Raw genomic sequence first — 27,592 nt, 5'->3', positions numbered from 1 at the left:
AACCATGAACCTGCACTATCTTATACTGACACGGGAAGATTTTCTAGATACAATGAGTTAAAGCAGCAAGGTACAAAGCTGCAGATAGTATATCCCACCCCATTAAACGGGGTGAGGAAGAAAAGAAAAACAGGTACAGCCGCCCCTGGTAAGAGCAGCTTGCAGCCGGGGCCAAGCAAAAAGACAAACGGCCCATCTCACAGCTTCGACACTGCACAGCGCATGTATTACCTTATCCCCCAAACAAATTAACCTTTTTTGAAAGAATAAATATTTAAGTAAAGGGGTGTTATAGAATGGAGATTGGCTCATGGAAAGGCAGTTGACCAAGGCTGGGAAAACACTGGGAGTGAGGTTCTGTGTATTTACCGAAAGGCCACAGACCTTGGGACAATCTTCAAGAACCTGATCAGGCACTGGTTACGCTTTTAATCCCAGCACAGGGGAGGCAGAGGCAGGTGGATTTCTGTGAGTTCAAGGCCAGCCTGGTCTACAGACTGAGTTCTAAGACAGTCAGGGCTACATAGAGAAACCTTGTCTCGAAAAACAAACAAAATACAAAATACAAACACACACAGAAACCACCTGATGAGGCAAGTCCTACAGGCACATCACAGAGTGCAGAGCTGTGTGAGGGAATGGCTGGCCAGGCCTTTCTAAGCCCTTCTCCCAGCAGACAACTCTGAGGATGCAAGTCCCTGTAGGGCAAGAAGACCTGGGCATCGAGTTCCTATAAAATCCTTGCACGACTCTCCTGTCTGCATCCAGACTTCAAGTCCTAAAAGATGAGGAAGAACCATCCCAATAGAAGCCTTAAAACACCACTGCTTTTCATTTGGTTCATTTGTTTGGTTGGAGACGGGTCTCCTTATGTAGCACCAAAATGACCTTGAACTAAGGATGCTCATGCCTTTGCCAGCAGACTCAGTTTCAAATATCATTTCTACGACTCAAGGAGGAAAAGTCACTGTAACAAAACACCCATGATTCTGGCCCATCATGCCATTCAACCTACTCACTCAGAAAACCTTCCAACTGCATCACTGTTCCCAACCCTCAATGTTCTGGTCCAACTCAATGTATATATGCTGATGGAGACAGTGACAGGTGAGGGAGTCCCCCTAGGGGCTGCAAACCAATCCAGACGAAAGCCCCTGTGACTGCACACCCTCCAACTCAGACCACTTCCACACTTGCTAGATTGCCACCAAATCCACTCTCCCAAAGAGTGAGTGTGTGTGTGTGTGTGTGTAAGTGCCATGCCTGGTTTATGCAATACTGGAGTTCAACAGAGCCCTGTTCATGCTAGACAGGTACTCTACCAACTGAAGCACAGCACCAGGCCCTCCCAATCTTCTTTCTTCACATGTTTTATTTATGTGGGAAGGTACGCAGTGCGACACCACGCACCCACCATGCACATGGACTCAGTTCTCTCCTGCCACCGCAATGCTCTCTATACCTGTCATCAGGCTTGGACCGCAAGTGCCTTTCCCTTCCAAGCCATCTCGCCAGCTCTGCCTCCCAACCTTGAAGTTTCTTTACAGAAGCCCCAGTAATGTGGTCTACAGGGTACACGCAGCCCCTACAGCCTCATCTTCATTCTCACTTCTGAGGTGTAGAGCGGCACAGGAAGCCCCTCAGCAGCAGCCCCCGCCGCCTGTGAATCTGAGGAAGTGCTTTTGAAGCCTCTGACGGAATCTAAATTTAGGTTCAAGACTTGCACCACCCTTGCCAGCCATGGAGCTCAGAGCCCACACACAGTAGTGTGGCGAGGAAGGACACACCACCTTCAAACACCACACAGCTCACGGATGTTATGGAAGGAACGCTTCCCCAGCCCAGACACTGGCTCCCGGCATCACCAGCATCCTAATTTGTGATCAAGGGGACCAAAGACCCACAAAAGCTTTTAGCAAAGGGAACAATGAGCTAAAGGGAAGCACAGTCTTTGCAGGACTTTACCTAAGAGCAGGGACTGTTTTGTAATGGGGTGTCAGTGGGAGGGAGTTGGGCTACTTATGGGGTCCTCTTTCTCCCAACAGCCTGATTGTCCAAAATGTATCTATTGAGACAAACTTGGAAATGATGGGGTTAAAACATGCTGAAGCTTCAGATTAAGGCTTGCATTTATTTATGCATTTATTTATTTAGACAGGGTCTTACTATGTTGTCCTGGCTGGCCTGGAATTCCACTGTAGACCAGGTTAGCCTCAAATTCACAGAAGTCCTCCTGAGTGTTGGGATTAAAAGGTGTGTACTACCACACTTAACTGAGATTAGTGCATTTTTTAGAATACCATAAATACTAAGCTAAAAGCAAATTTGGGGACATCTCATTACCAAATTAAAACAAAAATAGTACACATTACTTTAAAATTACCAGTTGGCTACTCTATCCTGCTCCAAAGCAGATTCTTTTGCAAGCTGCATCTGCAGACAGACCTCAGCAGAGAACTGTAGAGGAGAAAACAGTGAGGTTTCTGGCTGTTCTTAAACCTCACTCCACCCCCAGACTGCTGGGAACATTCCCAGATTGCTCCGGCTCTGGCTCCGGCTCTGGCTCAAGCTCTGGCTCCAGCTCCTGATCCTCCGAAGCTGATCCCCTGTAAACAACAGCCCAGGAAATGCATGGGGTCTCTGCCCACCAAGAGAACGTCCTGTGCACTGCCCAAGAGCTCTCCTCACAGCCCCTGTGATGGGCAGGTTTAACATGACACTTCTATGTCAGCAACACTGCGGAGAGATTAAATCCTGAGCATCACGCCCAGGAGGAGCACCCAGACTCTGGGGTACCACTGCTCACAGAGCGCAGGGCTCTGTGGGAACGAGGGTGCTAACAGACAGAGTCCCTACCTGAGGCCACTATGTGGGTTCCCTCACTGTGCCACCTGTGAAGTGCTCCATGGTCTCAGCAATGAATGCCCTGGGATATACAAGAACAAGAGTGACCCACTTTTAGGAGTTTTCATTTGATTAGTTTTTTTTTTTTTTTTTTTTTTTTTTTTGGTGTGGGTTTCGTTTGATGAATTACAGGTGTCATTGGGCTGGCTTGGGTCTTTAGAAATCTGGAAACGTTGGTAGCCTTCCGCCACACGCAGGCAAACTCCATCCCAGAAGCATGATTTCATGTCCCTACTCTTGGGGCTCCTGGGCATCTCAGTCCAATTCAAAATAGCTCCAGGCTCCAGCAAGTTCCAGCTCACTCACTCCCTGGACCTTGCTCTCAAGTAACAGATTGGTTACGCTGAGGCGCAGGCTGCTCCGTCTCAAAGCAACAACTGCACTATAAACTAAACAGAAATAAGGCAAAGAAAGTTCTCCCAAGGAGAGGAAACATGGCAAGACCCAAGGAAAGGAACAAAGTCACAGTGCAGCAGGGGTGGCTGGACCACCAAGAACTCACCATCTCTGAAAAGTCACTGAAACTTCATTTGGGTTTTTGACAGAAGCCCCAGGTTGGCCCAGGTCTTGTTGTGTAGCAATGATGACCTTGAACTCTTGATCCACTTGCCTCTACCTCTCAGCACTATGATTACAGGCATGTGCCACCATAACTTTCTCTTCCTGTATATTCTTCCCAGCCCTGAGGATTTTCTAATAGAGCTGCAATTACTGAGTTTCAGAAACACACACAGTGACTAATAAGGTACAGCTCACTCTAAGTTTAGTAAGTCATCAATAGGAGTGGTCAGCCAAGTTGCAAATGGCAACAAAAAGTAAATATTAGGTTGGTAAAAGTAGCACAATGTGGAGAGAACAAATATTCTCTCTCCTTTTTATCACCCAATAAAGGGATGGACACTTTCTGGTCCACACGACCCCGGACTAATCACTTCCAGGGCGGGTCACAGAATTTCCAAGCTGAATGTGCTGTAAGGGTTTAATTTGGATTTCAAAGGCACAGATGAGGGGCTGAAGATTTGGCATCAGTGGTAGAACTGACTTCCATACATAGACATACATTCAGAAACAGCCCAAGCACGGTGAGACAAGCTACTCATCTCAGCATTTGCAGGTGAAGGCAACAGCAGCAGAAGTTCAAGGTTATCCTCAGCTACAAAGCAAATTCAAGATCAAGGTCTACCTGGACTCTCTGAGACCCTGAGATAAATGTGTGTGTGTGTGTGTGTGTGTGTGTGTGTGTGTGTGTGATTCAGACAATCTCTACTCCAGTTTATACAGTAAGAAACAAAGGTCATCCTCGCAGCACTTCAACTTGAGTCCACTTACAAAAACATCTCAAGACAAGCCCTGGAAAGGCCAGCCCCTGCTGGGAGGTGAGCACCGCTGAGTGCTGGGTTTCCTCGCTGGAACCTCGCAACACTGATGAGGAAGGGATTGTCTAAACTGAAAGACGAACCTCCCAATTCGCTCAGGGCCAAGGGTGTGGATTAGAACTGGGTCACTGACTCTACTACCCTGCATATCTCCAGGATGGGGACAGGAATCCGACCCATGTCCTGAGTTTATGGAAAGGAGGAAACTCAAGGAACGTGATTAGCACACTTCCTGCCTGGAAAACAATGAAAGCTTTAGTAATCTTTATTATTAATGTATGGCCCAGAGTCACCTGGCCACTGAGCAACAAGGCCAAGATGAAAGTCAGGTGAGTTGCACTCTCTCTAATATCCACCTCTTTTCTTTAGACGAGATCTGGCACGGCTGGACTTTACTTCTCTAGGTAGCCTACCTCCACCTCCTGAGTACAGCCATCATCACGGTGGGTTGATGTGCACGGGACAGAATGCAAGACTGCACCCATCTTCTGGCAGGCATGTTCCCCTCGGAATATTACTAAGTCAGGGGCTGAAGAGAGAGGTGGCTCCGCGGTTAAGAGCTCTTCCAGAAGAGTTCTACAAGACCAGTACCCCTGTCGGGTGGTTTGAAACTGCCTGTAACTCCAGCTCCAGGGGATCCAATGGATATTCAGGCCTCCATGGGGACTGTATTCAAATGCACATACCCGCACAGAGACACAAGCACACATAATTTTTAAACAAAACACTAACTCTGGCCTTGTTTCCATAAAAGGGGCCAGAACTGTCCCAATCCTGAAGCATTAAAGCTAGCCCTTGACAGTATCTTGTTCTAGAACATTTGGAGAGTGACTCTGAGCAATGGGGGTGAAAGCTACAGAGCCAGGACAGTGCTAAGGGATACAGACACGGAGATGGTGGAGGAAACACCTCCCCACACTAAGCGTTCAGGCCTGTGTGCTCTAGGCTTGACAAGCCTTCCCTGAAGTATCTGAGTACTAGTGGATCAGGCCCCATGCCAAAAAGGGAGGAAGGAAATCACCACACAAATACCAGTTTACCACCCACTGAATGAGCCACGGCTGGCATCCAATTAGAACTTGTAAGAAGGGTTTGGGAGAGCAGTGACAGTAAAGCAGCGGGAGTCAAGGGAGGCCTTGCAGTTAGAGCCACTCCAAGGTCTTCACTTAGCTCCATGGGAGGATGAACACTGTGTGTCCTGCTCTACACCACTGAGACAGAGTCTCTCGCCAAACCCAAGCTAGGCAGGCAGGCAGCAAGCCCCAGGGATCCTCTGTGGTTACAGCCACTCATGGTGATGCTTTTTGCATAAGTGCTGGGGACTCGAATCCATATCCTCATGCTTCCACAGCAAGTGCTCTTCCCTAACTCAGCCATCTCCCAGCTCCACACCTGCATTTTATCTAGAATTATAGTGGCTCTGAGACTCTCAACCTCCTCTAACTACAATGTTTTTTTCAAGGGTCAAACAGAAATATGTGCATACACTCACATTTTTATACATAGTTAAAAATAATAAGTCTTTTAAAGTATTTTATTTCTAATTATATATTTGCCTATGTACTTAGATGCATGTGAATACAGTGTCTATGGAGGCTAGAAGGAGGAGTTAGATCTCCTGGCATTTATAACTACCCAGTGTGAGTGCTGGGATCAGAACTCCAGGCCTCTGGAAAAGCAGCAGTGTTCTTAATCACTGCACCATCTTTCCAGTCCCAACAAATATTTTTTAGAAAAATCTGTAAGTCATTTAGCTTTAACTTGGCGCCAATCTAGGAATCCCTGTAAAACACCTGGGAGACTGTCAGCCTGAGTGTGCAGAAGACAGGAACATGACAAGCCTTGCTCTGCAGAGGGGGGAATTTGTTCCCTCTTTAGACAGCATTCTGTCACTAGGTTCCTTTCCAAGAGGTAGCGGCAGCCCAAGCTAGGGCTCTGTGCACCCTCCCCACCACTCCCCATGGCTAGATGGCAGCCAGGCCGAGGGTAGGACCCTGGTTACTAGCTTCTAGTGCTGGGGCCCATCTTCCAGACACCCCATTTGTTGAAAGAATGAGCCTCTTCCTCCCAGTGCCCTCCCTGCTCCAATCCTAGGCTGCCCCCCCCACCTTGTGTACAGTCCCCTCTACTCATACAGGCTTTTCCACCGCCCCTTCAGAGCCCACCTCCTGAACAGCCAGACCAACTGTTCCCTTCCAAACAGAGACCTTTGAATGTCTCTCAGCATTCTAGTCAGTGTCTCTCACCTCTGCCTGACGACAGTCCTAGCAGACACAGGAGCTCTTTCCAATACCCTTCATCCTGAGGGTCTAGCTTTCAAGTAACACAGCCAATAAACATAGTTTCCATGTTTATCTTCCCTTGGAAATAACATGACTATGTCATGTTCTAATACAAAAATTATGTCCAGGAATGAAGACTTGAACCCCATTTTTTTAAAAAAAATCCTATTTCTCCTTTCTATTTTTTAACAAGTAGGTAGTTTGTTGTGTTGCTTTTGTTTTTACAAAGCAGCCATTGGTATATATCCATTTGAGGGCAAGATGTTAACTAGTGTTTCTTTAAAATTGTTACTCTTCAGTTAGGTGTTCTTTGTTCTTTAACAAACTATCTGATCCAGCCTGGTCTACAAGAGCTAGTTCCGGGACAGGCACCAAAGCTACAGAGAAACCCTGCCTCGAAAAACCAAAAAAAAAAAAAAAAAAAAACACAAACTATCTGATCACCTAAACTGGGTTCATTCACAGCGTCATGCATTTCACAGCTGTCAAAAAGAAATAGGCTGTGTCAGTCGGGAGGGGCTGAGATGACAGAAACAAATCCCTATAATAAGGGCTCGTTCCCTGGCTGAACTGTATTACCTGTGCTCGGTACCTGCTGGCCAGGGAAGAATGGGGAGGAAGAAACACCCTCAGCTCCAGAGATCACGAAGGGATTCAGGCCAATGGAGAACTCACCATGACACACAGCTTCAGGGTACTCCATGACAGAGTGGAATCATTTAACATCTCAGCCCCAAGGGGGACAAGCCACCTCTCACAGCTTGCTAGCCCAAGCTAGTCCCACCAAACATCAAGGCAAATAGGAAATGGACAAGAAGATAGGGGTGTCACAGAGCCACTCAGGCAGCCCCTCAAGCAGGAAAATGTACTCACTCCTTTGTCTGGAAAGGCAAAGGGTGACCCATGGTCCTGGGAACGAAGCCTGGGCTTGTGCAGGTCACGCCAGCACTTTGCAACTGATCCGCATGCCAGACCCTGCCACCCTTTTCTATTAGTGGCAGGCACTATTTAAACACTAACTAAAACAAATTCCAGGCTATGAGCCACGCACCTCTGATCAATGAGTTTTCCTTTTCTGAGTAAAGCGCAGTCTGTGCTGGGGTGAGAACCACCGAACCCTTGACTCACCCTGCTGGAGCTAAAGCCATGGGGCAGCACTACCACAAGCCTGCTTCCCACAAAGCCTCCTGGGAGGTCTTAGACCAGCTTCAGTCTGAGCTGCACTACCCGGCAGGTGACCAGGAAAGGACTCTGGCTGGTTAACTCTCCTCACTAGAGGATAATTTTCCTTTTATTTCAAATTAGGTGCAATTTTCTACTCCTTTTCTAAAGCAAACTCTATTTTCCACACTGTTATGGTGAGCCCTACACAAAATCCGGTAAGTGAACCCTGCTGGATTTTTATTTAGGGAAGGGCACTTCTATTTCAGGATGTATTAAGACATGAAAACACACTGGTTTGGTTTGTTATTATTGTTTGTTTGTTTATTTGTTTTGGACAGGGTCTCATATAGCCCAGACTGGCTTCAAATTGCTATATAGTTGAGGATGACTTTGATCCCTCTGCCTCTGTCCTTAAGTACTAGGGCCTCTTATAGGTGTAAGTCACCTGTAATATCAGCTAGAATCATCTTTTATAAAATTATAATCAACACTCTCAAATACTATTGCAGTACGAGCTGAGCATGACAGCACATCCCTGTCAGCCCTGAATTAGGACCTGAGGCTGGAGGATCAAGACTTCAAGGCCAGCCTGGGCTACATTGTAAGGTTCGGTCTTTTTAAAAAAAAAAAAAGTTATTAGAATTCAAATAGTTTACACACCAAATGTACTCAAAGCGACCCAGAAGGCATCTGCCTCCTGTGTAGTTGTTTGGCTGGTTTTCAAAGTGGAAATCTGGCAAAGTGGAGCTAATGGAGTAAGCCACAAATAATGCAGGAAGTGAGTAGGTCAGGCCCCCGACAACTTCCATGATTCACGGTGATATTAACATTAAGGAATGGATTTTTTTTTAAAGACAGTTTTGCCAGGTATGGTGGGAGACACCTTTAATCCCAGCACTCAGGCAGACAATCAGATCTCTGTAATCCCAGGCCGACCAGAATTACACAGTGAGACCCTGACTAAAAGGCTGGTTTTGTATGGGCCCAGGCACAGCACTAAACACACAAGGCTCTAAAGAGAAATGGGGCTGGGCAGTGGTGCACACCCTTAATCCCAGCACTCAGGAGGCAGAGGCAGTGGATCTCACAGTTCCAAGCCAGCCTAGTCTACAGCCTGGAACAGGACTACACAGAGAAACCCTGTCTCGAAAAACCAAAGAGAGAAAGAGAGGGAGGGAGAGAGGGAGGGAGGGAAGGGAGGGAGGGAAGGGAGGGAGGGAGGGAGGGAGGGAGGGAGGGAGGGAGGGAGGGAGGGAGGGAGGGAGGGAGGGAGGGAGGGATGGTGTTAAGGCCATGTGCCATCAGACATCATTTACCTTTTGAACATCACCTGCGTTTACCATTAAGCATGTCCTATAGCAACTCTGCCACACAAGGTGGCTGCCTGGGCAGCCTGTGACTCACTCAAGCCCTGCGACTTACCGTCCATGTTTAACTCACAGTGGAGAACCAACGACGACACATTGTTTTCAATATCAATATTGTTCTTCCAAAGCTGCAAGTGTTTGGATGCAGCTAAGGTGTTTTCCAAGTCAGGCTTTCTGCCAAGAACCCTGAATCATTAAAAAGGTGACGGGCACCACCATCCCCTCCCTCGCTCCCTCCCTTCTCTTCAGCTTCCAAACAGGTCTATCAACAGTTCCCCGCAGGATTTCTGAAAACATGGCTCATATGAAAAAATGGCTCTTTTTTTTTTTTTTCTAAACTGCTAAAGAAAAGCAAATGAAGTTCCTGTGTCTGTCTGGAATGACATCCAACCCATCACCTAAACCTAAGATAATTCAACGTGTCGAATTACTGCAGCTTACAAGACCAAACCCAACGTAAACATAGTACCAAACCCAACGTAAACATAGTACCAAAGAAAGAAAGACACTTGAATCACAGTGTCACGCTGTGTTATATTTAAACTGAGGACAGACGGCATTAATTTGTGATATGCAAACAATTTTCAGGACTTTAAGTCAGAGGAGACACAACACCATCTATCACCAATTCATAATTCGGTGTGTCTGAAATCTTCCAATGAATGGTATATTGTAATTACTTGGGTTTCCTTTTAGTGGCACACAAAACAGTGGTGTGGCTCTCGGGCAGTCATATCTGAGTCCCCGAAAGAGATGACAGGACCCGCAGCCAACATGTATGGAGAACTGTCTAGGTGCCAGCCAGCCTGAGTGGATGTCTCCTTCGTCCCAATACTCTTGATTGCTTATAATTATTTCTCCTACATATGTCTCTCATTTCTGTTTTTGTTTTTTTAATGCAGCCAAGGCTGCCTGCCGGACATGATGGTGCAAGTCTTTGATCCCAGACAGAAACTGGTAGATCTTTGTGAGTTCCAAGCCAGAGTTACATGCTGAAGCCCTGTCTTAAACAATCAATCAAACAAACAAACAAACAAACAAACAAACAGGCAGGCAGATATAGCCAAGGCAGTAAGGATGGAAATCCACTGTCTAAACCTGTGGTTCTCAAACTTCCTAATGCTGTGACCCTTTTTAATATAGTTCCTAATGTTGTGGTGACCCCCAACCATAAAATTATTTTCATTGCTACTTCATAACTGGAATTTAGCTACTGTTATGATTTATAACATAAATACCTAAGTTTCAGATGGTCTTAGTCGACCCCTGTAAAAGGGTTGTTCAACCCCCAAAGGCTGAGATCCGCTGGTCTAAAGACTCAAGAACTCCCAGGCTCACCAGAGTTCAATCTGAGGACCACACGGAAGGAGAGAATAGACTTCTGCAAGTCACCCTCTGACCTTCACAAACGCTCTGGTGCATGCACACAGAGACACACAGACACACACCAAGAACAAGCCAAGTATTCTGGCTCTTGGCACTTGAGAGGCTAGACTGCCACAAGTTCAAGGCCAGATCTATAGAATTAGACCCTGTCGAAAGGAAGAACGAACATAGATTCTAGCTTTTGGGGGGAGGGGTTCTCTGGCAGGGTTAGCGGCCTGCCGTTGATAGTCAGGCCATAGTCTGGCTATTTCTCTGTTCAGTTCTCTGGCAGGGTTAGTGGCCTGCCGTTGATAGTCACCTTGCTCCACTCTTCAGCCCGGGTTTGGTTTTGTATTTGTTTCATTTACAAGATAACAATATTTTTCTACAATTATTTTTCAAAAGCAGGATACTTTAAGGCATAAGTACCAGAAAACCTAGCTTAAATTAGCTCAATGGGAAGACTTTTGGTCAATTAATCAAAGCATCCCGAAGCAGTAGTGGCCTGGGAGGGTCTGGCTTCTCCACTTCTCAGTGCCCATTTCTCCTTGTGTACAAAGATGTCAGTTAGGGGCTGGGGTGAGGCTCAGTTGGTAGAGTGCTTGCCTGTGTGTGCAGAGTCCCCAGCACCACATAAACCAAGTGTGGTGGTGGTGCCTTGTAATCCTAGCACTTGGGGGACATAGGCAGGAGGATCAGAAGTTCAAGTTATTGTCGACTGCTTATGGAGTTAGAAATCAGCCTGAGCTATATGACCCTGTCTCAAAAGAAACTAAAGCCCCTTTTCCTTTTAACCCACAAACAGAGAAAGGTGGTTGCTGGGAGTTGGTTTCTAGCTTTAGATCCAACAAAAAGTTAAGAGTTGGCTCTGTGACTGCTGGCCCTGGGATCGAATGCTCTTGAAGTAGTGTCTTTGTGATAGTGGTGTCGGGTGCACTGGGTATAAGGATGGTAGAGGCTCCATTTAGAGCTGGTCGAAGTAGCATGCTTCTCTGTCAATGTGAATGACGCCAAAGACAAGCATGTGTCTGTAGAAGTGGCAAGAATCTCCGCCAAGGTTTAGGACTGCTCTGGGCAAGTCTGCCTCTGAGCTTTTTGTCCTGACTATAGCATGTTTCTGGATTAAGGCAGGTACAGTGTTGCATGGCTGAGGCAGGAGGGTCTTGAGTTTGAGGCCATCGTGGGCAACATAGGACCTTGTCTGAAAATAACATGTGATTCTGTGATACTTTATTTGGGACTACCAAGAATTCAGGTACAGACGGCAGGAATCCTTTTTCAATAATGTTTCTTTAGAGAGAACAGGGCATTTCTGAAAAGATCAGAATAGTACACGATCATTGTTAAAAGCCGAATTTAGCATTATAGAAAAAAGTAATTTAGATTTTATGCAAAAGCATAGCTTTTTTGAGATAAATGATTATAGCCCTGCCTGATAACCTAAGTTCAGTCTGAGGCCCACATGAGAGGAGAGAACTGACTTTTCCAAGTTGCCCTCTGACCGCCACACAGATGCTGTGGCACATGGACATTCAAATGCTAGAGTTGCAGGCATGCTGGCACTCAGGAGGCAGAGGCGTATGTGAGTTTGAGGCCAGACTGGTCTACAGAGCTAGTTCTCTGGCCTCCACACACACATGCAAGCACACATACATACATACACACACACGCATATACATGCACACACATGCAGATGTACACACACATGCAAGCACACTCATATGCACAGAACTGGCCTCACTGGATACTACCTGTATGAGGCAGCACAGCCATGAGGTCCAGGCAACAAGAAGGCAGACACATGCCTGCGTGTGCACCCAGGCACCAAGCAATGTGCAATAGGCACACAGAAATAACCAAAAGAGCAGGTCTAGCTTCAGGGAACTTTCGGGAACAGAGACAGAATATACAGCTGATTTGATAGCTCTGGGTGTGACAGATGAACAAATCAGCAAAAGATCCATAAGCGGTGACAGCTAAAGGAGAGGGAATGGAGAGCCACAGGCCAGGTAGGGTCTCCCTAGGGTGGTGATCTTGAGACTGAGATCTAAGGGATAAGAGAAGTCACAGGAAAGTGGAGAGGAGAGCCCTGGGCCCAATCTGACACCAACTCTCAGAGTAAGTCCTGCAAGAGCCCTAAAGCTGGAGCCAGATTGCCACATCGCAGGAGACCTCTGCAGAGGCTTCGTTTTATTCCGAGTGGGAAGCCACTGGAGAGCATTCCCAAGGATCTGATCCACACCACAGGAAACGGGTGACTACGACGCTGGGAGGAGACTGGGTTATGAATCAACAGTTGAAGGAGCTGGGCTATGAAGTTCTGTATCTTAATTGTGGTATAGTTTAGCAAATCTGTACATATGATAAGACTGCTACACACACACACACTAGGTCTATCTGGGGAAATCTGAACAAGTACCATTGTGCCAGAGTACATGGTTGGACTATACCTATGGCAACCATCAATCTAGCCTTTAGATGATGCTGTAGTTATACATTAAAAATAGAGAAGTTGTTTGGGAATTAGCTCAGTGGTAGAGCACTTGTCTAGCAAGCACAAGACCCTGGGTTTGGTCCTCAGCTCTGGGGGTGGGGAGAGAAGTGAAGAAAGATGTGTGGGTGCTTGCCCAGCTTACATGAAGTCCTGGGTTCCATTTCTAGCACTAGGTGTGGTAGCAAATGCCTGTAATCCCAGCACCTGAAGGCGGAGGTCACCTCCAACTACACCATAAGTCTGAGGCCAGTCAGTGCTACATGAGATCTTCAGTGTCTCAAAAGAAAGTGGTTAAGGGGAAATAAACTAAAACAAATGAGGGCCTGTAAGATGGCTCGGTGGCTAAAAGCACTTGTCGTCAACCCTGACAACCCACATGGCAGAAGAAAAACAACCACCACAAATTTCCCTCTGACCTCCACATGTGTGCTGTGGTGTTAACACAACACAGATACACACAAAAATAACTAAAAAAAAAAAAAAAGCTTGGCAGTGGTGGTGCACGCTTTTACTCCCAGCACTGGGGGGGGGGGGGGATCTCTGTGAGTTTGAGGCCAATCTATAGAACAAGTTCTAAAGACAAGCAAGGCTACACAGCAAAATCTGCCTCAAAAAAGTGTGTGTGTGTGTGTGTGTGTGTGTGTGTAAAGAAGAAATTAGTAACTTCTCTGCAGTTTGTTCCGTCCTCCTGTGAAACTGAAACTGTAATTACTTAAAAATTAAGACTTTGAAAGACGCAGCTTCCTAAGTCACTATTTAAGGATGAGATCAGAGCAAAACCACCAGGCGACAATTCCAAGCCACATCCATGGAGGGTTCACTGACAAGAGCAGAACACCAGGGATGGCCAGCTGGAACTCTCACAGTAGAAAGGGGCTGGGGATCACCTGGCAGCCCTGCTCTGAGAAAATGTTTGGCAAGTTTTGTCTCAGCTGAACATATGCTCACTCTAGCCCTATCAAGCAATTCTCTGCCCAACAGAAACGCACAGACGCCCATGCAAAGACAGGAGGCACAGGTGCCAACTAGAAAGCACCCGGTCACCTACCAAAAGGGAGAGGGAGGCCTCACTCACAACAGTGGTAGCACAGAGTACCGAGCAGCGAAGAGCACAGACAATCCACAGCACAGTGTGCACACATCTCACAAACACTGATGAAGCCGTGGTGAGAAGGCAGAGCGTGAGTCCATCAGTATGGAGCCGGGCTGCTTAGTGATCATTTTGGGGCAGGGAACAGTAGTGGAGAAGCGCAGTACGGGGCACTGTAGCAAGCAGGAACTCACTGCTTCCTTCCGTGTCCTCTACTTTTTTAATAAATCCAACCACAATTAGGACCGCAGACTTCATGACAGTGTTTATTTTCTATTATGCCTGTGCTTGAAAATAAGGATCTAAAAGAGCAAGTTTCTCTACTGCACGCAAGTACCATTCTGTTTCTCAACCCAGTCAGACCCAGGTTTCTCCATCACGGCTCAGAACGTGAACTGGATATTCCGTGTGTGGGGTCTGCAATGGGGGCCTTTCACCAGCTGCCTTGCTTTCAACCCACTACATACCAGAAGCATACACAGAGCCAAGACAGACAAAAATGTATGTCAACACCACCTGGGGCTCTTAGGAAAGCAAAACACCCTTGCTGGAGAGCCACTAATCTAGAGGCATGCTTGTTGTGCAGCATGTTCAGACTGTAACACAGGGTTGGGGAGCTGGCTCGGGGACAAGCATGAGGACAGGCATTGGATTCCCAGAACCCATCTACAGAGGTGGGCAAGAGCAATTGTTGCCTGTAATCCTGGTGCTTGGAAGGCTGAGCCGAGGATCCCAGGGCAAACTGGCTATCTGATGTCACTAAGTCGTGGATCCAGGGACAGACTCTGTCACGATATATGACAGTGAAAAGCCACCGAGGAAGACCTCCACATGTACACATATGTACATGCATACACAGACACATAGAAGCACACCAAACAAACTAAATAAGTAAATAAAATACCTGCATTAACACACAAACAGACGGGAGCTGCTCTGTTGTCTAGGAAAGGGCCAGTTCAACATGCAGAAACCAAGAACCCGTCTCAGGAGACTTCTGCAGGCAGTGCCTACTTGGCACTCTGAAGGCTTGAATGAAGTCTTCCGTCTGGCTTCCGGGTATGGGATGCAGCGTCCTGTGCAGCTCCCTGGGTGTGATTCAGCTCAGTCGTCAGTCTGTGGAGTGTTCCACCTCACACTGCCACAGACAGGGCCAGCCACAGCAGACCTGCTGCTGGAGGGCACAGAACAACAGGGCAGAAGCCAAACCAGCCAGAATGGGCGAGGGAGACAGTTTCCACCCCGCTCTACTGCACACCAGTGGGAACAAGAAGGTTTATAACCTCCTTTTTTAGTTTTTATTTTCTGGTCTTTGTCTAATTTGTTTTAAAATCTCTTATTATCTGGTCCAACTGGTCTGAAACTGGTGGTCCTCCTGCCTCTGTCCTGTGTGCTGGGATTACAGGCGTGCACTGCCATACCCAGCTGTAATCACTGAGTATGTTTGACACAGAGGGCAAGTTACATGGTAGCTGATGGTTTGGGTGACAGGAGAGAATCTAAATAAAGCAGGGCAAGATGTGGGTGTGCAGGCGAGAGACAATCAACTTCAACCATGATGGGGTGCAAGGAGAGGGGAGTTCAGATAAACAGCGGTGCCAGAGACAGAGGTCCCAAGGATAAATCAGGTATGAGGACAATCTGAACTTTTTTATCTGAGCAACTGGAGAAGTTTAATGAGGTAAAAAATGCAGGAGAAGGCTTGATTCCCTTTGTGGACAAAAGGGGAGCAAAAACCCTTTGAGGGCTAGGGATACAGCTTGATAACAGAGTACCTGCCTAGAATTCCCCAATGAGGGGCTGGGTGTGGCTCAGTGGCAGAGCACCTCCTAGAATCCCCCAGTGAGGGGCTGGAGTGTGACTCAGTGGTAGAGCCCCTGCCTAGAATCCCCCAGTGAGGGTCTGGGGTGTGGCTCAGTGGTAGAGCACCTGCCTAGAATCCCCCAGTGAGGGGATGGGGTGTGGCTCAGACGTAGAGCTTCTGCCTAGAATCCCCCAGAGAGGAGCTGGGGTTTAGCTCGAACGTAGAGCACCTGCCTAGAATCCCCCAGTGAGGGGCTGGGGTGTGGCTAGGTGGTAGAGCACCTGCCTAGAATCTCCCAGTGAGGGGCTGAGGGTAAAGTGATGTGGTATGACATTCTGTATAAGTGTTGCTTTTATTGGTTTATGAATAAAGCTGTTTTGGCAAATGGATAGGCAAAATGAAGCTAGGCAGGAAATCCGAACAGAGACAAGGAAATCAAGTGAGGAGACGCCATGTAGCCGCCCAAGAAGCAAGATGTGAGGTAACAAACCATGAGCCTCATGGTAAAATACAAAATAATAGGAATTGGTTAATTTAAGATGTAAGAGCTAGCTAGGAATATGCCTGAGCCATTGGCCAAACAGTTTTGCAATTAATACAGTTTTTGCGTGATTTATCAGATCTGGGTGGCCAGGAAACAAAAGCGCAGTCTAGTATGTATAAGACTAGGTTGATTCCCAACACAAAAAAATAAACAGACAAGTAAATAAAAACCCTTTGAGACATGCTTAGCTTGCAACATCTAGCAGGAGTCACATGTGATGGCACACACCTGTAATCTAAGCACTAGGGTAGTTTAAGCAAGGCAAGCCTAGGCTACATAGTAAAACTGTGTCTAAAACCAAAGAAACAAACAAACAGATAACAAACATTGACATCAAATTTCTAACCTTACAGAACTGCAGGGGGGAATAAAGGCCTTTTAACCAAAACAAAAATGGTTTCAATTTCTAACTATGGGGCTGTCAAGAAAGCTCAGCCAATAAAGGTGCTTGCCTCCAAGCCTGGCAATATAAGTTCAATCTCCAGAACACACACGGTAGGAATAAAGAACTGACGCCCCAAGCCGTCCCCTGGCCTCGCTCACATGCTGTGTGTACATGCACAGCATACAAATATGAATGACTCCATTAAATTTCTACATCGACGTTGTCTTCTCTAAGACCTAAGAAGAGTTACACTGATGTCGTAAGTAAATGTGGCCCTCTTTCTGCACAGACCACTGACAACCCTGAGCAGAGCAGCATTCTGCAGCTGAGCGTGTCCCCTCCCAGTCCGCATCCTCGAAACACCCTTTTCTCTGTGGTACAATGTGTTTCCAGAGTTAAAAAATGCTATTTTTTAACCTAGAAATAATGTGCACACAGAAAAAAGCTCTCTGTAAGGTCCTGATTCCTGCTCCAGTGTGACGCTGTCTGCAGCTCCCTGGAAATTATGCGACACTGTGAAGTGCGGGAACAGACCTGAGGCCGCAGTGTCACCAGCAAGTGACTTGCAATCTCTAGTGGGCCATAACAGATAGAGAAGGGCAAATGAGTGCAACTTTGGATTTCATCTCTAAGATATAAGAAGCAAAAACAAATTCAGATTCTCCACAGGAACTACCACTTTCTCTGTTTTTATGGAGTCAGATATTAAAATACCCTTTGGCACTTCAAAAATTCAAATAAGCATAACCTCCTGGTCAGCAAAACAGTGCAATAGACAAAGACACCTGTTGTCAAGCCTAAGGCACTAAGCTCAAGCCCCAGGACCCACAAGTGGAAGGAGAGAACTGACTCCCAAAGTTGTTCTCTGACCTCCACATGTGCCCTCCACACTAAATAAATGTAAAACAAATGAACCCCACTCAGTGCTGGCATACACTAATTTATAAAGACCGTTTCTCAGGTCACACCTTGCACCTTAGGTGAGAATGCAGAATATTTCTCAAAAATAAGTCAGAGATGTCCCTGAATAAACACATGGTACAAACCAAGAGGAGGCTTCAGAATTAAGATCCCAGGTCCTCAAAGCTACATGAGCTGGCACTGAGTCTGGAGCGAACAACTGAGATTTACTTTAGGGAGCCGGATGGAAGGGAAAATGCCAGTGTTAGAAAGACAAACACTCCGAGTCCCCTGTTCTGGACAGCTCCTAGGATACTCCCTAGAGAGGAAACATCCCACAAAATGGCATACGCTGGGATACTAATGTGTGCAGTCTTTAAAAAACACTTCTGGGCTAGCACAAGGGCACACACCTTTAATTCCAGCACTCAGAAGGCAGAGGCAGGAGTTTGAGGCTAGCCTGGTCTACATAGTGAGTTCCAGGCCAGCCAGGGCTATACAATGAGACCCTATCTCAAAGAAGAAAAAGAAGGTGAAAGGGTGTGGAGGAGGAAGGGAGAAAGAGAAAAGAGGAGGAAGATGAGGAAGAAGGAAGTAGAAGACAAGGGAACAGAAAATGGGCATAAGAACAACAAAGTATCTTGCCATGGATTGGAAATCCACCTCCCTTCTATTCCCTGTGGTCCATCCATGTTCCCTGCCACCCTGTTCCTGTCCTTTCCAGACTGACTTCATAAACTAAGAAAACCACAATTTTACCATAGAGAAACTGTCTACCCTGCCATTTAGCAACATTCTTCACTGTTTACAATTAATTTTTAGATGCTCTTTTGGATTTTATAAAACATAAAACCATCATACTTGCAAAAAAATCCCAGCGGTGGGAGGTGGAGGTGGAGGCAGGATGATCAAGGTCATCCTTGGCTACAAAAACCCTGTGTGCAAACACAACACACTCAATCATGACCATATCCACCACTGAGCTAATCATTCCTGATCACACGTCCAGGACTTCACCACTAAAGATGATGCTAGGGGCTGGGGAAATGGCTCACTGCGTAAGAGTACTTAGTGTGCAAGCATGAGAACGCAGGACACACATGAACAGCTAGGATGGCACACAAGCACCTGTAACCCCAGGGCTGCAAAGGGACGAATACAAGGACCTATGGTATTTGCAAGCCACCAGCCAAGCTCCTGGCTCAATGGGGAAACACTGTCTTAAGAGAGTAAGGTGGACAATGATAAAAAAAGGACCCATGTCCTCCCCTGGGTGTGCATCCTCCCCCTCCACACACACACAAAAGCTCATTTGGGCTCACTGACACTATTGTGCCAGCAAATTTTCTCAATACACAGAAAACAATTCGTGTTTGTTTCTGAGTATTATTTTCCATGTTTATCAATAACTTCCATAGCTGTCTTCAGTCTCAAAGTATAGCGTTACCATTATTATCTGTTTCAGTGGTTCTTAACCAGTGGGTCACAAACCCTTTGGGAGTCGAAGGACCTTTACACTGAGATCACCTAAGATCCATAACAGTAGCAAAACTACGGTTCTAAAGTGGTGACAAAAATAATTTTAGGTTGGGGTCACCACAGCAGGAGGAGCGGTACTAAAGGCTGCTATGTAGGTGTAGGGAATAATAGCTGCTGCCAGGCGGTGGTGCGCACGCCTTTAGTACCAGCACTCAGGAGGCAGAGGCAGGCGGATCTCTGGGAGTCCAAGGTCTACAAAGCGAGTTCCAGGACTGCTAGGATTCTTACACAGAGAAACCCTATCTCGAAAAAGAAAAAGAAAAGAAAGGAAAAGGAAAAGAAAAAGGAAAGAAATTAACAGTTGGCTAAAGACACAGCTTAGCGGTGGCACAGCACCTGCCTGGAGTGGCCAAAGCCCAAGGTCCAATCTCAAGCACTGTAGAAAGAAATCAAATAGAGCCAGGAACATAGCTCAGCTGGTAGCAGGCCTGCCTAGCATGCGTGAAGCCCTGGGTTTGATGCCCAGCTCTGGATAGATCAGAATGGAAGCATTGCCTGCTCTCAGGGCACTCAGGAGGTAAAGGGAGATGCACCTAGAGTTTGAAGCCATTCTCAGCATGATGAGTCTGACACCAGTTAGAGACTCTTTCCCTGCAGAGACAAACGTCTGTTCCCCAGCCCTAACATAGCACCCAGGACAAACCAAAGTTCTATTCCACCAAAGTCCAACATGAGGAAATCAATGAATTTACTGGGTTTATTTACAGAACATGGGTGAGGGGTTACTTACAGCAGCATAGGTGACCCCAAGGCAGCCACACCAGCCAGTTTCACCCCAGAATGGACAAGGCACAAACAAAGCTCCCTCCTTCCGTTATCCCTCTACACAATACACACCCTAGCCCCTCCTCAGACCACAAAGCCACACGCAATAAGGACAAATTTACCAAAAGCAAGCAGAAGGGAATGGCTAAGATGAGGTAAGGTCCCAAAGATACTCCCCATACCCCTCTAGGGAAGGAAGGTCACCAGGCCGGGCCTGGTGGGTCTCTGGCAAGTAGTCACGGCTGCTATGACGAAGATGAACAAGGCCGGACTTGGTGAGACAGGAAGGGAGGGAGGAAAGAAGGGGAGGGGAGCAATGCAGCAGTCACCTAAGGCCCTGTGTCTACACTGCACCACTGTAACACTACAAATAAACCGTAACTATTCGCTGAAATAGTTAACCCACTTTGGCTAGGCTTTGAGTGGTATGAAAAGGGAGACACCTCCCAATCCAGACATGAAAATGCAGTCATGAGAAAATTCTACATCTCCCTTCTTCACCGAGGTTCTTCCAGGAAAACAGACCAAGATGTAACCCAGTGACTATGGCACCAGAAAGTACCATGGCCCCCAGAGACAGAGGAACACTGGCTGCCAGCTCTGGCCAAAGGAGCCCTAGATTCTGCTCCTGAAGGCAGAATCCAAGAAAGATGTGAGAGCTTAAGACATCTGAACTACATCAGCCAGCAGCCTGGGTTCCTGCCTGGTGACACTTGATGAGGCAACATTCCTCTGCCAACTAGAATTCCTTTCAGCAGCGCTGGAGGTGCCTGCAGCTGGAACTTCAGATGGGGTGGAGCCCCAATAGTCCATTAAAGTCTTGTTTTAAAACAAGAAAGAGCCCCCACCCCTGCTAGCCCAGAAATGTAGAACTATTTCACTTTAAATTTCTAAATGGATTAGATCTGGTCTGGAGATGCAAGAGTAATTCTAACATTTGAAAAAGAAGACGCCCCATCTAAGTAAGGGGCTGAGCTCTGTCTTTTGGTGTGCTTCCTTCAGACCCCCCCCTTTAACTGGAGTGACCTTAGGGACTTCAGTGAGAGAGAGCAACAAAAAGTGAAGGGGCTGCAAGCAGTGCAAGCTGTGACTTTCTCTAAACCAAACTCACCTACAAAACCACCAACCAGCCCGTGTTTAAATGGCTTAGTGATGAAAACAGATTTTTTTTGTTTGTTTGTTTGTTTTTTGTTTTTCGAGACAGGTTTTTCCCTGTAGGTTTGGAGCCTGTCCCGGAACTAGCTCTTGTAGACCAGGCTGGCCTCGAACTCCCAGAGATCCGCCTGCCTCTGCCTCCCGAGTGCTGGGATTAAAGGCGTGCGCCACCACCGCCCGGCCCAGATTTTTTTTTAAATCTACATTTCTTTAAAAGAATTTAACTTTCAACATTGTTTTGAAATTACAAAGAATTTGACCCATGAACGAATTCTGAAAGTTAGGTTTTCTCGGCCAGAACACCAAAAGCACTGTGAGGATAGATTTATTTTGCTGGAGTGTAAGCTAAGCCATAATTTGGCCATTTTAACTTTTAACCAGTACTCCAAGTGCGTTACACAAGTCAGCCTAGTTAACTGACCCTTGTGCTAAGGCAGAAACAGTGCAGAGGGGTGGATTCCCTTTCCTTTTCAGCCCTTGAGAAAAGACTGCCTCCAAGACTTCGCTGAGCTCAGAAGCTGAAAACCCACGCAAGAGAAGGAAAATCCAATGATGGCTGCAAAACAAGCACTGATATATCTGTCTCTTCTGTCTCTCCTTCTCTCCTTCCTTCTCTCTCTTTCACACACACACACACACACACACGAATTTAAAAACTCTAACTTAGGGCCTCGGTTATTTGAGTACTCAGTCCCAAGAGGAGATGGGGGAGCAAAGAGGGTCCTCGGTTGGCCAGTGAGTCCAGAGGAATCAGCAGTTCCAGATTCACTGAGACCCAGTCTCAAAATACAGAGTGACGACATCACCAGATGTTGACCTCTGCCCTCCACACACATGTGGACACACTCCACATAAACCCACCCACCCAGGGAAAAGGATCTATTCTGATGTGGATTCGCAATTACTTAAAAACACAGGTAGGAATAAAGTATATGAAAGTATATCCTGATGCACAACTGTCCCTGTTCCTTTCTGAAGTGGACTCTAAGGAAAGTTACTTGCAAGTGAGGAGATGGCAGATATAAGCTACCGTGTGGTTTCTCGAGTGATCAGGTCATCACTCATCATATTACAGTGGTCAGAATAAAAGTTCCCCTGGTCTTGGGCTCTCTGCTGGAGCAAACTGACATTCAGCACTCCTAACCGGTTCCCTTAATCTTTCTTAAGATCCACTGAACACCTCTGTATCACTGAGGCCACCAGACTGTGATTGGCTAAATTAAAAATACTAGCAACTGTGACCACAACCATTCACTCCAAGTTGCACCACTCAAACGGTGAGACGCAAGCAGGGTCTTGCTGCACACCTACGCCAACTTGAAAAAATGGTCTCACGTGTCCAGAAACAGGACACAGATCAATTTTCTCCCTCACTTGCAATTATACTTCCCTACATGGGACATAGTCCTGGCTCCAAACAGCAAGAAAATACGAGAGCCAGGTGAGTTCAAGGTATAAACGCTAGATTAGAAAGATAGTTCAGTGGTAAAGGGCAGAGGTTCTAAGTTCAATCCCCACCACCACCATAGCAGCTCGAAACTTAATTTCAGACCTTGAGGATTTGATACCCTCTTCTGACCTTCGAGGCCGCCAGGAACACATATGGTGCACATATACACATGCAGGCAAAACCCTCATACACATAACTAAATCTAAAAAGAAAAAAAATTGTTTTAAAAAGACAAAACAAACACAAAAAAGCTGAGGCAACTTGCTAGCAGCACAGACAAATCAAAATTTTTGAAGAGCAGCATGCAACCTCAGAGGCCAGTTTCCAGTTGTTCAAAGTACCTGGGGTTCATCTGCAGAGCCAAGTGTCCTAAGTAAATACACAGCGTTTATCTGTGGACCTCACAGGAGCACAATTCTTACAACTCCCACGGAGTCTGAAATCCAAATTTCCAAAACCGTTTCATTTTCTAGTGAACTCTAAGATGTCTACAGGATAATGCTCACTAATAAGAATACTAGAGTTTGCACATATTGATGCCCCTAAACATCATGAAACAGCCTACTAGACACAAAGACAGTCATTAAAATTATATTGACTTAAACACAGAAACTTGAACATTCTTTTCTACTGCAAAGATCAGTTTTCCAAAGCATTTGAATGTATTACTCAACAACTTAAAAAAAAAGTGGGGGTTTCCATGGAAAGAAAAAGAAAGTGTAAATATAACCAATGCACCAAATTATGGCTTGTCCTTTAACACAAATTTCTGAGTCTCAGGGTTGAGAAGAGAAAGCCCACACACAGGCCAATGGCAATGTGAAGTAAGTGGGTAACCACATTGATGGATCGTGTAGGAGATCAAAGATGTTTATAACAGGGCTCAAGTATCAGGAAAAAGAGGAAGCTGGGACCCTGAACGGTAATTAATTAGCTGCCCGTCATGAACTGCTTGCCTGACTGATCCAAGTGCCCTGATCTGACAGGCTCTGTTCCCCAGGGCCAACCGTAGACCCCAAGTTCTCAATGCTCGTTAACACTCCAGTTCCTTCACCTTTGCGCTGTGATGCTGTGTGGTTTTCACCACAAGATTACAACAGGTCTCTCTTTCTTTTAATTCTGTCTATACGTTCTGGTTTGTGTGTGTGCAGGTACGCCTGTATATGAATGCATGCAGGCCAGAGATTTATCTCGGATGCTGTTCCTCAGGAGCCATTGACTTGTTTGAGACAGGGTGTCTCACCAGGACCTAGTGAGGCTCAGGTACCATGCCCAGCCACATTCGATTTTGTAAGTGGGCGCTGGGGGACAGTTCAACTCCTAATGCTTTATGGGCAAGCGGTTTCCTGACTAAGCTGTCTCCCCAGTCCCAATAACTGTCATTTTTAAGAAGTCTTTTTTTTTCCTCCAAATACAAATACATAAACAAATGCTGAGACTCTATAACAGAATTTAACTTTAGAGAAGTTGCAACCCAACCATTCTCGTTTCCTGTGTCGACATGAAGGCAGAACCTAACCTACCTCATCTTCCATAAAATGGTTGGTTCCAAGACTTCCACACAACTGTCATTATATAGTGCCACCAACCCCAGTCCTGTGGACACTCACAGCTGCTCCGAGACCGTCAGTTAAGAACACCCATCCCTGGTCCTTCCCCATCAAAAGCCACCCCAAAACTCTGAAACTTCCCAAGTCTTCAACGCCAAAATTAGCCCAGGAAAGCCTCCCTTTACCAGCTGTCTAGGATCTGTTAATAGACACCTGACACAAAAGCGGTAATTGGAATTTCTAAGCCCCTGGTCTCATTTCTACTAAAATACCCCAAGTCAATCACTTTAAGAGGAAGGCTGAAATCAATGTGGATTATCACTAATATCACAGCCAGTGCCAGCGAGCAAAGTTTTCACAAGGATGACTGGCGAAGAACCTAACTTCCTAAAAGTAACGGCCAACACAGTAACGCACATTGCAGCCACCAAGTGGGTCCCCTCCAGTCACCTGCTGTTTGTCCACAGGCAAAGATGTCCACCAAGACCACGGGATGGGTTCTAATTCAAAAATCATTATCTGATCAGACATCTTTAGAGAAAAAAATATCAATCTTTTCTTAAACAGAACACTCAACTGCTACAAACTTTTCAAGAATTTCCACCATGGGGAGGCAGGGGGCGGGGGAGTATCACCATAGTCACAGACGTTACCGAAAGGATCAGTCTGAAAGGACATGCAGAGAGCCTTAGTTCTGATCACACTGGCTCAGAACAGAACTGGAAAGCCCCAAAGCAGGCCCTATGCCAGCCCTACCATCCAGCCTTAGGGATGAACTCAAACTGATAAGGTCTGCAGGGAAAGGAGAGGGAGAAGGAAGAGGAGGCCAAGGGCACTGGTCCAGACTCTGGACCCACGATGGGGCAGCTATGGCAGCAAGCTTGCTCTTCCTGTATGCAAACTATCCTGCTGCTGTCAACAGCAAGCTTTGCGTTCACTTTGAAGGTGGCACTACAGAGTACCTAGGAAACCCAAACATTACTCTGAAGACTCAAGAGTGGAACAAGGAGCCTGCGCAGGAGCAGCTGCCACAGCTGGTTGGGGGGGGGGGGGGTCGCGCCATAACAGGGACTCAAGGATGTGGCATTGAGGGGGATGGTGAAGGCACTGCAGAGGAGGTAGGAACCGAAGACTCTGGAGTACTAAGTGGCCAGGCCTCAGGGAGAACGGAAGTGGACTAGACTGGAGAAGTCTGGACCATTGAAGAGGTGGGGGAAGTGAGAACAAGGCTGGGAGACAGACGTTTGGTCCCAGACAGGCTTGAGGAATTTGCGACTGAAGGGTGGAGGCTGTAAGACAGAAGCGAGGGGGCGGGTCTGAAAGATAAGCAAGGGCGGGATCAGGCAGAGTCGAGGGGCGGGGCTTGGGGCAGCGGAGGGGGCGGGGCCAAGAGGGGAGAAGGAAGCTAGAAAGAGGATGGAGATGGGGAGGTAGGGGAGCAGAGATGCAAGAAGCAACGCTGGCCAGTGGAGGGGTGATTCTGAGGGTACCAGGAGAGAGAAGTGAGAGAGAAAACAAGAGGTCAGGAAAGAGAGTGGGTTAGGAAGAAAGGAGGCGAAGTAACGAAAAGCTACAAGGGGAAAGGAGGGCAGACAGAAGGGTAGTGAAGCGAGGGACTACAGAGGGACCGCAGGTAGGAGGACGGGAAGTGAAGAGATGGGTGATGAAAATCTGAGGGGAGGGTGGAAAGAGCTAAAGGAGGTGCAACGAGGGGGCAGGACCCACATGAAGTTGAAAGTAGGGGCTGAGGGAGCTAGGCACAAGGCCTGGAGAAGAGCAGGGAGGGGGCAGCTGTGGGGCAGAGGGTGCTGGGGGCGGGGTCTAGGGAGAAGCAGAAGGTGACCGGTGGGGGACCCCAAGGGGCAGGAACCTCTATACAGCTGAGAGTAAGTGTGGGGCAGAAAAAAAGAGCCAGGGAATGGGTCTGGAGAGGGGAACTAGGGGGCGGGACCTGATGCAGAGGAGTAAGGTTAGGGGTAGAGGGAGGCAGTTAGGGGGCGGGGCCCATATGCAACCGACCATAGGTGTGGGCAGAGGGAGCCGTGGGGGGAGGGAAGAGACTTGATGAAGAGGAAGAAGGCAGAGAAGGGACCTACAGAGGATGGAGGTGGGGTAGGGGGTAGAATCTCACAAAGGAGGAACAGCAAGCCGGGCTTGATGCAGAACAAGCCTGCTGCCTGGGCCTGCAGAGCAAGCAGGGGGCGGGGAATAACGCAAAGGGAGGAGCCTGTTAGGGGGAGGGGGCGGGAGCCTGCAGAACAGTCGAGGGTTGAGCCTGGTTAGGGAAGCCAAAGGGTCTGCAGATCACTAGGGGGCGGGGCTTGATGCAGAGAAGGCGGGGCTGCCGCAATGGGGGCGTGGCCTATTGGGCCGGGGGCGGGACCTGATGCAGAGGGAGGGGACTGAGCGGCGGGGGCGGCGCCTACAGAGCAGCCGGGGGGGCGGGGCCGCGAGAGCAAGCGAGGGGCGCACGCCGTGGGGGGTGCGGCGGTCCCGGGACAACGGCCCGTGCAGGGGGAGCGAGGTGGGAGTCCGCAGGGTCCCTGGGACCGCCTGGGGGCGCGAGGGCCGCGGCCCTGTCGTGCCTACCTGTCAGACGGATCTTGATGCTGGAGCCGTTCCTCCGCGTCCCGGGGTTCGACATCTCCCGCCAGCGGCCGGCCGGCCTCGGATCCAGCGCCGCCGCCCCCCAGCCCGGCCCGGCCCGGCCCCGCCGCCGCCTCAAGGTTACGGCCACGGGCTGGGCGCCGGGGTCCGAGCCGGGACGCCGAGTGAGCGGCGCAGACGTCTGGACGGGGTCCACGGGCTGGAGCCGCAGGACCGAGCGCTCGGCTGCGCCGCCGCCCGGAGCCGCCCCTGGCCGGCCCAGCCCGGAGCCGCCGCGCTCGCAGCCGGACGCCTGCCGCCCTCGCTGCTTCCGCCGCCGCCTCCCGAGCTGCGCGCACCCGTCGCTGTGCCGGCCCGGCCCTGCGCGACCCCGCGCTTGCGTGCGTGCGCGCGCCCGAGCAGCACGGCTCTACGCCGACCGCGCTCGTCCTGGGCGCGCACGCGAAGGTCCGGGGAGCTGCAAGGCTCCAGCAACCAGTGGAGACCCTTGAAACAGACATCCCGCACGCGGAGCAGTTCTTAGCTACAGTCTCGGAACGCACTGGTTAGCTTGTGCAACGGTTCAGGGAATCGAATTATTTTTCTAGTGTCGGACTTTTCAAGGCTCCTGATGGAAGCCAGAAGGTTGCGTGAAACACCAAACACCTTGCGCGCGTGTGCCCACGGGCAGGGCCCACTGTATTATTTTTTGAGGAAATACAGTTTAGATCCTGCAAGTTCCAAAAGAAGACTTTTCGCAACGATCGAGTGTCGGGTGTGCTCTGCGCAACTAGTGTATCCGATTGACAGAGTGGTTGAGCCCGCGGGAAGTGAGGCATATGGACCAGCTAAACCAGATGTAAACTTGAGAG

At 48.0% G+C, this 27,592-nt stretch overlaps 1 protein-coding gene across 6 annotated transcripts in view; it reads right to left on the bottom strand.

Annotated features, from left to right (window-relative positions):
* Window positions 1-27,088, bottom strand: part of Smurf1 (SMAD specific E3 ubiquitin protein ligase 1) — a 112,338-nt gene extending 85,250 nt beyond the window's left edge. For all 6 annotated transcript variants that reach the window (XM_057763720.1, XM_057763717.1, XM_057763718.1 and 3 more), the window contains exon 1: window positions 26,724-27,088. In XM_057763720.1, the coding sequence (XP_057619703.1) occupies window positions 26,724-26,778 (55 nt within the window). In that variant the 5' untranslated portion in view covers window positions 26,779-27,088. The remainder of the gene's footprint in view (window positions 1-26,723) is intronic.
* Between the last annotated feature and the right edge of the window lie 504 nt (window positions 27,089-27,592).

Source organism: Chionomys nivalis, chromosome 3, assembly GCF_950005125.1.
Source record: "Chionomys nivalis chromosome 3, mChiNiv1.1, whole genome shotgun sequence".
NCBI lineage: Eukaryota > Metazoa > Chordata > Mammalia > Rodentia > Cricetidae > Chionomys > Chionomys nivalis.
Note: the sequence above shows the minus strand (reverse complement) of the source record. Positions and strands in the feature narration are given on the sequence as shown.